This window comes from Varanus komodoensis, unplaced genomic scaffold, assembly GCF_004798865.1.
Source record: "Varanus komodoensis strain SLA01 unplaced genomic scaffold, ASM479886v1 scaffold26, whole genome shotgun sequence".
NCBI lineage: Eukaryota > Metazoa > Chordata > Lepidosauria > Squamata > Varanidae > Varanus > Varanus komodoensis.
Genome location: NW_025335684.1, coordinates 10,163,531 through 10,178,341, shown reverse-complemented (window position 1 = coordinate 10,178,341; position 14,811 = coordinate 10,163,531). Strand labels below are relative to the sequence as shown.

The window sequence follows — 14,811 nt, the reverse complement described above, 5'->3', positions numbered from 1 at the left end:
GTAAGCAAGCGGGGCATTTTCTGAAGAGGCTGCCTTCAGCAGGAACACGCCTGGCATACACACGGGGTCAAAACAGAATCTGAGAGTTTCTGGCATCAGGAACTCCACACTGCCTTCCCATTCAAATTAGGGCCTCAACATGTTGCTGATCAAGATCAGGCAACTTTTAAAATAAGTTTTAAAATGTATTTACTTATTCTTCTGGCATCTATGCCTCAGTTTTCAAGGATGAAAAGAAAAGCTTGTGAAAACACATCAAGAAAGCGCCTGTGTGGAAACCCATCTGGTGCGCTTTCTCCCACATGCTTCCCATCTCAAGTTCTTCCTGTCCCCAATATGAGGGCATTTTTGAATTTTGGAAGATTGTTTTCAGCAAACAATTGAAACATAGCTCTCTTTTATTCCTAGTGTTATGCGGGCAATCATCCAATCTACCAATGGCCTTTTATGCTCTGAACAATTCTTCTCCCGTACATGGCCTGAACATTTTTGTTAGGTCTGTAGACTAATGTAGTCTAATTTGGGCAATAATTCAGTAGTCGGGGAAGTCGGCTCCTATTGCTTTTTAAAATGGGCATTTTTATTTAAGGTGGTGTTAGCTTTCTGTGGGTTGCAGATCTGAATGTTTTTACCCACCTTGAGCCTGTAAGCATAGGAGCCATTGGCTGGCTTGAGACTTCGTTAAATTAAGAACGCCACCATCCAAACTTGGCCACACAGGGGGATTAATTCTCTGGATCTGTCAGCCCATCAGATAATCCATCCCCAGAAGGGATTCTGCCCACGTCCCGCCCAGCTCCACCCCATCTTTCTTTAGACAGCTCCCCCGCTCCTGCCCTGTCTAACATTTTTGCTCACTTACTGGCCCATTACTTCATCTGCATTTAAATTCAATCTGTCCACACAAAGGCATTTGAGCAGTCTTTAAGCAGCATCCTGGTGAGTGACAAGGTGTTTCCGTCATGCTTTCAATAGGAATCTGGGAGGGCTTCACCCACCCTGTTGATGCTTGTTTTTGTGGCTTGAATGAAGTGCATAATCGGGCACCATTCAAAGGCAAAACAATGCGAAGGAGAGAAATGGAACTATGCATGGCTAGTGAAGAGGCCGTTTCCCAGGCGATGTTGTGGACAGTTCCCATCAGCCTCTTCCTGGACCAGAGGGCGGTTTTGTTGTTTAAGGCTGGGGAGGTGGAGATAGGAAGGAAGGGGTGGGTGGGTGGGTCAGTGCTGAGAATATAACTCGGGTTTAGAAAATGTTGACAGAAAGTATATGGAAAACAGCAGAAAGTCTGTTTGGACCAAAACATGAATATTATGAATAATTAGGGACGGGCAAGTGATGGGCCAAAGGGACAGGATCCTGCGAACGTAGGCACACCTCTTCTCTAGCGTTTCCATTTGCCATCTCTGCTCACTTTGCAATGGGAAGTTTGTGGGAAGTTTGCACAGACTCCTCAGGAGGCTGAAGTGGGGCTGATTCAGTCTGCTGAGGAGAAAGATGCTGCTGATTTGCAAATTGAGAGAGTTGTGCAAGGTGCGCAATCAGGACCAGCACAAGCATGTGTCACATGGAAAAACAAACTTGGCAACCAATAATTTAAATAGAAAAGCAATACAGATCCCACCAATGTTACTAGACGGATTGCATGCCACTTCCCATCAGCCTCATCCAGGTGGGTGAGGATGATGGGAGTTGGAGAACAATATGTCTGGAGGCCTACGCGTTTCCCAGCTCTGATTAAAATGGAAAAAGAATTCATCCTTGTTACATTTATACCTCACCTGGCTTCCTCTTGCAAGGAGCCCAAGGAGGTTTACAAGATTCTCCTCCTCTCCATTTTATCCTCAGAACAACAACCCTGCAAGGTAGGTCAGGCCAAGAGGCAGGGACTGGCTCAAAGTCACTCAAAGAGCTTCATGGCTGAGATGAACCCAGATATTCCGAGTCCCATTCTGAGAATGCCACAGCGGCAATCCGTCTCATCAGAGATGGACTGATGGTGTTTGGTGCTCTTCTCTGTTGCCTGTGCAGGTCTTACCCATGATTAACATAACAACTGGCATTGGAATATCTATCAGCTGTTTCAGGGCATTCATAATAGGCATGGCTCCCCTAGGCTCTAGCTCAATCGAAACGTCTAGCAGCTGTCTCAGAGAATTCCCTCAGAAAATGGAAAAAGCTTACCAAAGCTGTAATGGGCAAAGATTACCTAAAAGGTGTAAATTAAAAGATAAAACTTACTGCTAACCAAATCTGCTTCTGTATATCGCTTGCTCAACTGCTGCTTATGTGATTCTGTAACTCCCCATTGTCGCCATTGTTCTCACTCTTGTCAAAGACTGATTGTATTGTTCCCCATTTTGCCGAAAGCTGATTGTAAAAGTATAAAAATCTCATTCCAACTCTGTTCAGGGCCACATTCCCGTATGAATGTGGCCCCTGCGCAGGTAAGAAACCTCCTCTCCTATTTTACCATCCGGTCTCTGGTCTCATTTGAAAAACCGCGGGGTACAACGTGGACGGGCTGAAGGCCCCATCTGATCTCCTTTCTTACGGCTCCCTGTCTTCAGATGGTTGCACCTGCTAGTTTTGCTTTCTCCCGCATTTGATTAAAAACCCAAGCAAGACCAACTCTGGTCCTTCCCATGCTCTCTTTGAAGAACTTGCATATTTCTGGAAGTTCTTCTAACCCAATAAACGAAACTCCCATCCCTCCCAACTTGAAACCAGACTTACACTGGACAGTATATCAAAGAAAGGACCCTCCCTCGTGAAGCAAAGCACGTGGCCACTCCATGAGCAGCGTGTATCAGGAGTGCTGGAGAGGCATAGGCCGAGTTTATGTTTGTGCTATTTTAGTTCTATCCAGTCATTTTTGCTGCTCTGCAGAACCCACACTGGCTCGTGTGGTCCTCCTCTTTTTTATCCTCACAACAACCCTGTGAGGTAGACTGGGCTGAGAGTCTGTGCCTGGCCCAAAGCCACCCAGTGGGCTTCAGAGCTGAGTGGGAGCTAGAGCCCAGCTCTCCTGCATCCCAGTCCAGCACTCTGACCCCACACCGCAGTGCTCCCCCTTGGGAGTTCTGCTAGAGGACACCAACCTGGTCTGGACTGTACCATTTCTGATGGTCAGGAGGGGAGCTCTCCCTGGTGCAAAACAGTGAATGAACGGTTTTAACAACACCTAAGTGGAAGTACGTCTATAGGAAAAGTTACCTCAGCATCCACAGCCGGTTTCATGCAGAGCTTCTGCAGTGTAGCGGCCACTTCCTCCTCTGTGGACAACACAGTCAGTTTTTCCTTTTCATACAGCAAGCTGCTTTCGTAATTTTCCTTGGGGTCTCCTGGAGAAACCAAACCAGTCCTACATTATAGATCATGGGAAACAGCCAGCAATTTCAGTGGGCCAGAGGTGGCCTTCGGCACAGCACTGTCTCCCAGGGTTGCTGGTTGGATGTGGCCAACAGAGGAAAGCCAGTGTCAAAATGGGAGGACATCAGGATGCATAAATGCGCACGGGTGAATTTGGATACGGAGGGTCACATTTGGATCGAATGATTATTATTTAGATAGAAATGCAGTGTGGAAAGCAGTGACCAGGTGACTCATGGGAATCTACCCCATCTGTTGCCCAGTTATGGGAAACGATCACTGGGTGACATCAGATCAGCTTCTTCAGGTTCTTCATCTCAGAGCTCTCCATCCTTCCTCAAACAGCAGTCTATCCTCTGATAGCTCTGCCACTAAAGGACTGCCCTGTGTAAAGCTGGCCACGGGACCACCCGAGGGTCATGCAGTGGTCTCTCCATGCAGCGTGATGAGAGTTCAGAGGGGTCAACGTGGGCCACAGGACTCTGGGACAACGGGTTGCTGGGCAGCAGGTGTGGGGAAAGATCCTGCGAGTGAAAGATCCTGCGTGTGAGCGAGCACGGCGAGCAGCGACCAAGGCCTGGAATGGTTCTTCCTGGGAATGTTTGTCTGACATGGAGAGAGGACTCTGGGGGCACCTCCAGGAGGAGGAGCTCCAATTGCTCCCTGCAGCAGGACAGTCGATGGGGAATTCTGTCATCCCAGTTGGTGGCAAGTGGTAGACAAGACCTTTTCTCCATGCAACAGCAAGAGAGGAGCTCATATCTCCAGCATAGAAGAGGTTCTCTTCCACACACCGAAAGGCAACTCAAAGGCCCAGAATGGCCCAAGACCATTTGCAACCCGGGCACAGCAGCAGATGCTGCTCCCACCTGTATTCTCCAGACAAAGTCTCCACTGCTCATCAAGTCATGCTTGCACTTGAGGTGGAAAATTCCACACATTCCTCTTCTGGTACAGGAATAAGCAATAGAACGGATGACTGGCTGCTCTTTTCATGCCCCCGGTGCCTGAGGAACCCTCCCCACTGCGCTGAAGGAGAGCGCGGGCCCTGCCAAAGGCGTTCCATGCATCTCTCCCTGCTGGGAGACATCCGCCCACCTCGTTCCCGTGCCAAGATGTCCGCTTCCGTTCGGAACAGCTTCAGTGAAGTCTGCGTCTGGGTCATCACTCCACTGCCTGCCCTTCCAGGAGGTGTGATGAGATGGGAGTCGGTACATTTGGCTTCCAGCAGGATCCCTTCCTCCAGTCTCTGGATGCATTCAAGGCTGGAGGACGGAAGCTGCTCCTGCAGTGAATCACAGAGACAGGGTCTTTTGCAGCAGCCATTTTGCTCGTAGACTTTGGGGGTGGGGGGCGCAGTGCTTGCTGTCACCGTGAGCCTCAAGGGTCGGTGTTGCTGGGTGAGTGCTGAGGCTCACCCCCCGCAGGGGCCCCACTGCCCACCCATGCTGGCTCCGGCTTTTTGAGGCCCCTTGGAGAAGGCACCTCCCATGTTGTCTCCCCAGCCCCAGTTATTGAACGAGCGCCTCCTGAGGCCCACCAGGCCCCACCTTCAGTATCCTATCCTATCGCAGGGCATTCAGCTAGTTGTCTGAGGGCTTTGTTAGCCGCTTAAACAGGCTGATTGATCCATTCATATGGGCTATTGCCATTTTTTTAAATGTGATTTAATTTGCTTTGACATTTCAATGATGTTTTGAACATAGTTTGCATTTTTATATTGCATTTTTCCATGGTTGTAAACCTCCCAGAGAGCTCTGGGCTGCTGGGAGGTACAGAAAAGAAACTAACCCACCCACTGATAGTCCTTCGAGCCACCCTGATCGCCACTGTCCAGGCTCCTCCTCCTCGCCAGGGTTGCCACTGGCTTGCTGGACAGGCAGAGACCCAGGGGTATGGCACCCAGGCATCTCCTCCTAACCTCCATCGTGCTCTGGGCCAGAGCACGAACCAGCGGGAGGAGGAGCTCTTCTCCGGATGTGGGCTGCTGGTGGAGGCCCAGCCATGCCTATCCTTGCTGGCAGCCCTGCCTGGGCCGGCTGTGTGTGGCCACCTGCACTGGCCGTCTGGCTGGACTCGCTGGCCGAGGGCAGAGCAGCCTTTTGCCGAGGGCAGAAGCCAAGTTAACCCACTCTGGGTGTTGGGGCCCATGGCAGGCGCCCTTTGCAGACTCCCCCTTGCGGTGGGGCTGCCTCCGCTGCCAGCTGCTCTTGCCGCTCTCTTCTTACTAACCGTGGTGACCACGTGCTTGTTCGACAGGCAGAGGGCCGGTTCACCCTGTGGCGTGGCTTAGGCAAAAGCTGATGACTGGCCAAGGTCACCCAGGGAGTCAGGATGGGGACCGGAACCCGGATCTCCCAAGTTCACAGCCCAACCTGATCTAGCCATCGCGCCACACTGGCCGGACAGTAGCAACAACCTGTTTACCATGCAGCCGTAGGCCCCCTCCACCAGTAAGTCCCCCCCCCCCGGAAATGGCCATTGGCATCCTTTTAATCTCGCATTTCGCACGGAGGGAGCACGCGGGAGAGAGGAGGAGAGGGACTGGCATACGTACTGCAGCACTTGGCAGGGCTGTGGACCTGAGAGAAGCGGATCCAGAGAAGCGGTGGGAACACAGGTTTAGACGCTTCGTTTTCCAAAGGAGAGCGCCTCTCCGCTGATACTCCGTGGGGCATTTCCCCATGATATCCACCTAGTTGCAGTCACAAGGCAGCACAATGAGGGTTTGGAATACTGAACCAAAAAACAATTGAACACACGAAATGCAAGCCCACAGCCTAGGAGAAATCAAATGTAGCTTTGAGATAACATTGCATACACTGACTCTCTTACCACTACGCTGCACTGCCTAAGCATGAGTCTTCCAATAAGAAGGGGCCCAGTCCAGGCTCCAGGGAACGGACTGCGAACTGTTACAAAACCTACCTGTGTGCTCTGATGAAGGCCACTCACCTCTTCCACACTGCTGTTTACGGCTGCTCCCGGTAACGTCTGGAAAACGCTGAGGATGCCCCGTTTGAGGTTGAGAGCCCAGGTCGGCTCCTGGTCCTGGGGGAAGATCTTCAGAATCTTCCCGTTATGAAAGCAAAACCAGAGTGGATGCCTCTCCAGGATTCCCCTGCGAAGTGGAGGAAAGTGGACCGTTCTTTGATTTTTCTAATTCCCAAGGGAGCGACCTCTCACTCGCTGCGTATGGGGAAGTCGACGCATTACCGCAATGTAAAGAAAGATGCTCTGGAGGGAAAGCCGGCTCCGTGTAGGGTGCCACACTGATTTGAGCGGAGGCACGAGAAAAGCCCTTTCAAAGGCACCTGGAAGGATTTTGTGGCTTCTTGGACTATCGAGCCTAAGCAGTTTGAGAGCGAGTTGCATGTAGGATCATCAGCACCAGTGAGAATCTCCCTAAAGCCTCCTCAAAGTCCATCCCAGAGATGCATCGGGGGGGGGGGGGGACTGCACAGACAGGGCCTACTGGGGGGCATCCCCCCAGTTGTGGCGCCACTTCCCTAGAGAGATCCTGTAGCCTCCACTCCTAAACACCGGCCCTCAAACCTTCCAATTTCAAGCTGCATTATGCTAACATGCGTGCTGGTTCTCTCTGTTATTTTAATGCTCTGTTTGCTTTTAGTTTGGATTGCATTTTATTTGCCATATGATGAATTCTGCAAGATTGTTTGGACATTGTTTTAATTTGAGCTGCCTTGGTGAGGTTTGGCATACAGAGGACAGGAGAAAGTGGAAGGGCAGATCTGGATGACCTTACAGTGGCCCCTCCCCCCATGGTGGTTGCTTACCAGCTTCTTAGGAATTAATGGTGCCGTTAGGTACTATGAGGCTGGGTCAAATACGATCCATTTAGGAAGATGACGCTATGGGAGAAATGGCTGCTAACAGTCACTCCAATGAGGTTGTTGGTTGTTGTGAGCCGAGCTTCCTCCCTGAGCACATTCAAAGCCACAGACCTTTCTTGCGAAACTTAAGTGCTTCCAGATGCGCAAACACCCGGAAGGAATCTCTGCGCATGCACAAAGCGGTTTGTCAGAACCCCATCTTGCATCCACCTCCAGGAACTCTCCTTATGAGCATGCCTGGGCCTCATCCCTTCAGGAAGGGCCTTCTGGAAACGATCACGCCTCCTCGCTGCACTCTGATCCTCCAGTTGGGCCTCCCTCCTCTGCCAACATCATGTCATGGGGTCAAGAGCTGTGCCCATCTTGTCTGTGTCTGAGAAACCCCCCTGCTCCAAGCCCCCTGCCACCAACTGTACGTCTTGGCGATTCCCAGAGGCCACCTGCCCACCGGGGGAGCCTGGCCTTGAGATGAGCAGCTCTGCTTCTTCCATCTCAGTGTCAGGGCATGGTCCTCCTCCTCTTCTCTTCCTCCTGGAGACCAGCCAGCAGCCCTTGGGAATGCACACCCAAAGAAGCCACATTTCTCATTCCCAACACCAGTAACTTTCCAGACTTGGAGGATTATGGGCATCTCCTGTCTGCTCTGCCGGGTAAAGGTAGCCTTCCCGCTCTGCTCACCATGCAGAACACATCGATAGCTGATGTTAGCCATCACAGGGTAGCATCTCAGAGCAAGGAGGGGGGAGGCTCGGGGGCCACTGAGATACCAGTGACTGGACTGGTCAGTTTCAGCTTCTCCCACTTTTTAAAATCTCAGGTTCTCTCCATCCCAGATATGAAGGAATTTCTGACCCTGGCTCAACAACCCAAGCATGGCTGGAGACACAGCGATTCAAAGCTAGGCTTGAAGAGCTAAGCCCTCCAAGCGCTCTGCCTGGATGGACAAATCTATCCATTTCTCTTTCTCCCAGATTCATTTTGTTTTAAATCCTGTTTTTTCTGTTGTGTAGATAAAGGATTTTTCAGATATTGTGAAATTATTTTAAAAGAAGCAAGCAAGAAGCAAGTCAGATCTCAAGAGAATCTTCCACCGTCTTCTTTCTTGCTCCATTTAAAACAAAACAGATCATTGAACTGGGTAAAAAAGTAATGTGAGAAGAGATGCCACTGCCCCATCTATTGTCTTGAGGGGGTCTCAATGAAACACTTCGAAATTCAAGACACTGCATCCAAATCTCTGATACCAACCGTAGGAGAGAAAAACTCCTGTTGCTGCTTATTCTTCCAGACCTTCTGTACTGCTAATGAGCTTTGCTGAAGAGGAGCTGACACAGGCACTGGCTGGGGGCTGGGAATGTGAGCACTGGGGCAGCGCGAGGGGATTTCATCGGGAACAAACAATAGAGACACCATTGAGGAGGTGGAAGAGAGGCTGTTGAGCGACTCTTTGGAGAGAGCAGGTGCTCCTGGAGCTTGGAAGACATTGAAGGAATGGCTGCCTTGAATTGATAGAAAAGGCTGCGTTACTTGAGCTTTTCTTCTCTGGCTTCACAGGCAAGGGGGCAACCCACATGAGATACAGCAGAAAACCCGAAAGAGAAACAGCAGGGGTGGCTTTGAGAACACTTCATGTCAGGGTGATCAGGGCAGCCTTCCCCAACTTGGTGGCCTTCAGATATGTTGGATTACAGCTCCCATCATAGGCAGCCAGCATGGCCAATGCTACTTTGCGAAAACTGGATCTTCCTCCACATTAGGCTCAGCTCAGGCTTTAAGCAAATAAGTTTGACTTGATTTTCACTGGTAAGCTAATTCCAAGAACGGGTACCACTTCACTTGCAAGTTATTTGGCTTCATAAGCAAGGATGTGTTTTGGACTCAAAGGTACATTACCTTAAATGGTTATTTTCCACGTGCGGCCTCTCCCTTGATTCAAAGATTGTCTTGATTTGTACATCCTGCAACTAGGAACAAGGACAACAACAACAACATTGGCCAAAAGGCTTCTTGAAATTATATGGCTCAATACCAAACATAACACAGAGGAAAGTTTAGGGTTTTGGATACAGTCCAGGCAATGTAGACTAGAGACCAGAATTGGTCCATATTCAAACAATCCATTCATCAATCCGCACACCATCCAATATTCAAAACTCTCTGAGTCATTCATAGCATTTCTGTGCTGAAGAGGGATTTTGAACATTCGTAAAGAAAAGATGATTAAGCAAATGAATATGTGAATGAACTATCATTATCAATTAACCATTCCTCCTCTGGATCACAGGAAGATTCAGAGTGGAAAGAAGATTAATCCAGTAATGCATCATTACTATGAGACCTTCCAGGCCTGAGAACATGCCTTTAATCAGACTCCTTGGACTCTGAGGACACTCCTGCAATACAGTCCTCAGTGCTTGACTATTCTTGAACCTCGGCTGTTGGCAGCAGAACAGAAAATGACGCATTAAGAAGGGGACAGATTTTCAGCCTTTCAACTGGCTTCAGGCGGCCTCTACATTGCACTGAGATAACGGCTCTTCCCGAGTTGCAGCCAGGATAGATCTGTTCAGGTCCTCAGAGGGCTTCCTCTCCTACCCTCCATGACTGGCCTTCACTCTGGTTCACCTTTCTAATAAATACAAATGCGACAGGTTCGCTTCCCTGAGAATCTGGAGCTCTGAAAGACAGGATACAAACTCCCTTTCTGTTTGCAGAGAGGTCTTGCAAAGAAAATGTGCAAAATATGAATGGATAAGACACATCCTTTCCCCTACCAACCACCATCACCAGAAACAAAGCAATCTTTGTTGCCTTAGAAAGTATGGCTTACCAGGGACCTTTGCAATCCTCTTTTTAACTGGAAATGAAGTTCCTGAGCATGCTCAGAAATAATATTTCCTGCTAGGAAGTACATCCATTGAGTGCACCTCCTTGGATTTTAGCTGTCTTTCCCTTGGAAGCAGCGGAACAATAATTCCATGTTTCCCGGTAGGCACATAATGAAACTTCTGAGATGCTCATTGCAATGAGACTTGTGATGAACCCTCCCGCCTAAGGCCCCGTCTCCCCAACCTGGCACTTTCCAGATATTCTGGGCTATGATTCCCAGCATTGCTGACCACGGGCCATGCCGGCTGGGGCTCACTGCTAGAGCGAGTGGCCAGCTCTTCTTCCTCCTCAAATGGAAGAACACCTGTCGCGGGGACCAGCCCTATTGCGAGCCAGACCTGCAGGTGACCATCTTCAAACACCTCCCATTCATGCTGGGTTCCTGCCACCAGTGAAGGCATCCAAAGTCACTTCTGCACGCAGCGGCTTTGCGCCTTTACTCACTTTTAAAACCCGGTGGCATTTTGCCAGCACTTCAACAACGACGGTGCTCTCCAGGGAGAGGCTGCTTCGCTTGTAGGCCCTTCCTTGAAGGAAAGTGTCCGTGGAGGTAGAATAGCGATAGCTGAGCCTGGATCCTGATGGGGAAGCCGCCACGCCAGATCCTAGGAAAACACAGGGACATTTTGAGAAGGTGCCCTGGTATCTGGGGACAGTTTTCATACCACTAAGGAGGAGCTCCACCATGGAATATTCATTCATTCATTCATTCATTCATTCAGACAACTTATATGCCGCCCCCTTCGCATAAGCCTCGGGGCAGCTTCCAGTCATAAATAAATTCCATCATACAAATACATAAAATAGTGGAGACATCCTGGCGAAATTTTAAAATCAATAAAATCAATACATAACATTAAGAATTAAAATGACGTTTACATAAAAAGGTCTTGGCCTGGCGCCAAAAAGCAAATAACGACGGCGCCAGGTGGACCTCTCTGGGGAGCGCGTTCCATAAGTTGGGCGCCACCGCAGAGAAAGCCCTCTTTCACGGGGCTAATATCTTTCCCAGAGGGTTCCCGGAGAAGGGCTTCTGCCACCGATCTCAAGGGGTGGGAGGGCAGATATGGACGCAGTATGGAAGCAAAGAGGCCGCAGCTCCGCACACAATTTGTATATGTTGCTGTATGTGTACAGATACACATTTGAAAATCATGGCCATCATTTAAATGGACACGAATCTAGGGAGCTGGAAGAATCCACTGGATTCCTGGGGCTTCTCTCCTTGGACTCTGGCCTGCTTTGCAGAGGCTCCAAGGCTGACATCCTGGCAAGCGTCCAGTGGGTGTGGAAGGCTTGCCAGCAATCGAGCGGCACAAGCTGTGCCGGCAGCTTCCCTCTTCCAGGCTGGGGAGACCTCCTAGCACCCGTGAATGGACGCTGCAGTGGAGAAGCTGCTGCATCAACGGAGGGGGCCAGGTCTTCCTTATAGGAACTTGGCTGGTACATAATGGGGGCTGCACCCACTTTGGAAGTATACTCCCTGCGGTACGTTCCAATGCACAACCATCTTCTTCAGGCCAAGACCAGAGGAAACCAAATTTTCCTGGCCGTGGCCACGTGCAGCTGATCCATTGGCTCCCACCCCAGCCCTAACCTGCCTTCTTCTCCAGAGCAGTTTTTCACCTTGTTAGAACTTGACTGTGTGTGAGTTTTCAAACACTGGTTTGATCAAACTTTAAAAAAAATAATACTTAAAAAAAAGATTATGGAATGCGCTTCCTGGAGAGGTGCGCCTGGTGCCGAGTTTATATTCTTTTCAGCGCCAGGTTAAAACCTTTTTATTTAACCGCTATTTTAAAAACTAAAATTTTGTCGTTAACAGTCGCTCTTTTTGTTTTCGGTTTTTTGCTTTTATATAATCTTTTATTGAATTTGTTATTTATCAAGATTATTTATTTGTTATTTATAAAGATCATTTGGTGGTTTTTGACCAAAAATGGGCTGCATGGATCCAGATTTTGGCATGTGGGTCCATTGAAATCGATGGGGCTTAAGCTAGCAATGGCCAGCATAAACCCCACTGATTTCTATGGCTCGAAGAATAACAGAGGGCACAGCCTAATGCCTTGGACTCTTCCTTCCGTCTGAGGCTCATTTCTCATCTTGAAGAGGCAGCTAGTTTTGTTCTTTCCATGCTTGGCAGTCAGAGTTCCATCTCTATAGCCACAGGAGCTCAGAGAGGGGGCTCTGAATAAACCTACCCCCCCCCCCAACAATGGTCGGCACCCATAGAGTGTGCCTAAATTTGTATCCAAGCCAAATAACCACACACTTTAAGACATTTCAAAACTCCCAAGAACGGTGTTCCAATTTTTGGAAAAGGCTAAAATCCAGAGGATAACAAAGTCAGGAGTTTTACAGTAGATCGGCCTAGGATGAGAGTTTCGTCTCGTAAACTAGGCTGCTGAAAAGATCACTCAATGAAAAGCCAGGGACTCTACTCAAGGTTTGCCTGCCTTTGGTTCCTTTAATTGCAATGGATCTTCTTCAGGTAGGATTCCTAGTGGATACGACTCCAGGTATGGATGTTTGCATGAAAGGACTTGTGTGGCTCTGGAACTGATCTAAACTTTATAGGCAGGGCATATGCTTCAAACATGCCACTGCTTATTCTGAGCATATGTCCACCCCCTGCCCCCCCCCCCACACCTTAAGCCACAATGTCCCGACTTCAGCTCAGAGTTCCACCAGGGCTTGTGAGACACTTAGAAGATTTGGGGCCCAGTCCAACAGGACACAGATCCACTTAAAATTTGTACCTGTCAGTTTATATTTGTATATGCACATGCAGAACTAATTACTGGAGTTTAAATCTTGCAGCAGGCGCATCTAGTTCATTGCTTTCTCACTGAAATAATCACAGACAAGACCCTGTTCCAAGCATCCCAATCAGTGGCAAATGTGTCGCTTCCCAAGCTTACTTAATATGAGGAGGTGGGAGGGGTCCAAAATGAGAAGAGTGAGCCCTTCCATTTCTACCTGCAGTCCTCTATGTAAATTGCTCTCTTTGCAGCAATTAAAGGAATGCCTTTCCATTGGTATTAATGGACACTCAGGTCTCTGGGTGTCTAGGCCCAGCGATACTTCTGGTTCGTTCATTCGTTCTGATTTTTTATCCTTTAAGACTAATGTCTCATCCTTCCAGTATTTACAAGCATATCTGAATCCATCCTAAAACTCATTCAGCAAATTCACTGTATTTCGTCTAAACCTTTTGCAGCCGAGATGAAGAATCCAAGGTTTTTGTCACTGTTTTGTCACAGTTCCAAGAGGTTCGTGTGACTAACCCTGGGGTATGGGCAGACTATTTTGTCATGGCTAGGAAGAACATTTCCTAGTTCTAGCTCTCAAATTTACAAAATTTACAAATATCCAGAGGTATTTGTAAATTTCTAAACTGTATTTAAAATGTGCACAGCTAGCAAATATGCCAGAGACAGAAAAACTACAGGTTTGAAAAGCATGAGTTTCCAATCCCAGCGCTCACCCGCACGGATTTATATGTTTTAGCCCCTAGAGACTATGGGGCTAGTTGTCTAATGGAAATTATTTTGACTGTTAGAAGACCCTGCCTGAAGTCTGCCCTTTCCTGAGCTGACTAATGCATCCACCCGAAGAGACATTGCAGAAATCCCCAAAGATAAGACCCCTCGGGCAGTTTGCACAACGGAGGGTGGGCAACCCAGTGCTGACTCAGCTGGTGCATCTTTCGAGTCGAGCGAGTCGGCTGGCATGAGAGCAGCCACTGCCTGCCTGCCTTATCACTCAGAGAATAAAAAAGGGCACCTTGAAAATAAGTTAAAGATGAACTCTTGAGTAGCCTCAACATAAGCGGATGCCTGGCAAGTGAGGTCATACCATGTGAGACAGACTTGACAGAAAAGGGGTCGGGGGGAGACAGACCCACAGAGACAGAAAAGAAGAAAGAGTCGCACAGTTTCTGAGAGATGCAGCACGATTGTTTGGTCCTACTTACGCTGCGCGATGCTGCCTGCAAGAGCGGAAAAGAAAATGACCCTGCGTAGCAGTTCCATGGCCTTGTGGTGCGAATCAGTTTTCGCAAAAATCACACCCGACGCTCCCCTGCAGGGCCGCTCCGGAGGACGGTGGTGAGAGAGAGCTTGCCTTCACAAAGCAGGTCTTGAGTGTTTCGGCTCTTCTCCCGAAGCTGGAGGAGGGGCTCAGGAGGGTGTGGGTCTGTGGGGCAGGGGCACCCCAGCCACTCAGGGCTCTTTGAGGGCTCTGTTTTGGCACACAACTCCCACAGCACCAAAGTGGGGATAGACAAGAAATTCATTCCAGCTCATTTTTACCAGAAATGACCCGATTTGTCCTCTCCTGATCAAACTGCAACTTAGATTCAATTTGTGGACAAAGACTGTACATTGCTGAGCTTGAAGTGCAATTCATATGACCAAGTCATATTTTTTTGATTGACAGCAGGGGTGCCTTTGAAAAGGACACGCAAATATACTTCCATCAATGGGAGACAAAGGCATATGTTTCAGAGATGAGCACAACTGAGGAGTGCACACAAGGAAATATGCACAGAAAGACACGGATCTTCACAAGAAAGAAAAACAATACAAAGCTTGCAATCCGATATGGACTCAAATGAAAGAGCTAGAAGAGAGAGCGTGGAGAAGTTTGGTGACCTCAGACTTCGCATGTCTGTGCAGTTGCTGCTATG

At 48.9% G+C, this 14,811-nt stretch overlaps 1 protein-coding gene across 1 annotated transcript in view; it reads right to left on the bottom strand.

Moving 5' to 3' along the window:
- The window catches only part of LOC123025172, a 91,899-nt gene extending 77,744 nt beyond the window's left edge, over positions 1-14,155 (bottom strand). The window contains exons 1-7 of the mRNA XM_044433686.1: positions 14,098-14,155; positions 10,563-10,723; positions 9,123-9,193; positions 6,331-6,496; positions 5,933-6,070; positions 4,474-4,660; positions 3,220-3,347 (exon numbers count right to left, since the gene is read on the bottom strand). Coding sequence (XP_044289621.1) covers positions 3,220-3,347; positions 4,474-4,660; positions 5,933-6,070; positions 6,331-6,496; positions 9,123-9,193; positions 10,563-10,723; positions 14,098-14,155 — 909 coding nt within the window. The remainder of the gene's footprint in view (positions 1-3,219; positions 3,348-4,473; positions 4,661-5,932; positions 6,071-6,330; positions 6,497-9,122; positions 9,194-10,562; positions 10,724-14,097) is intronic.
- Between the last annotated feature and the right edge of the window lie 656 nt (positions 14,156-14,811).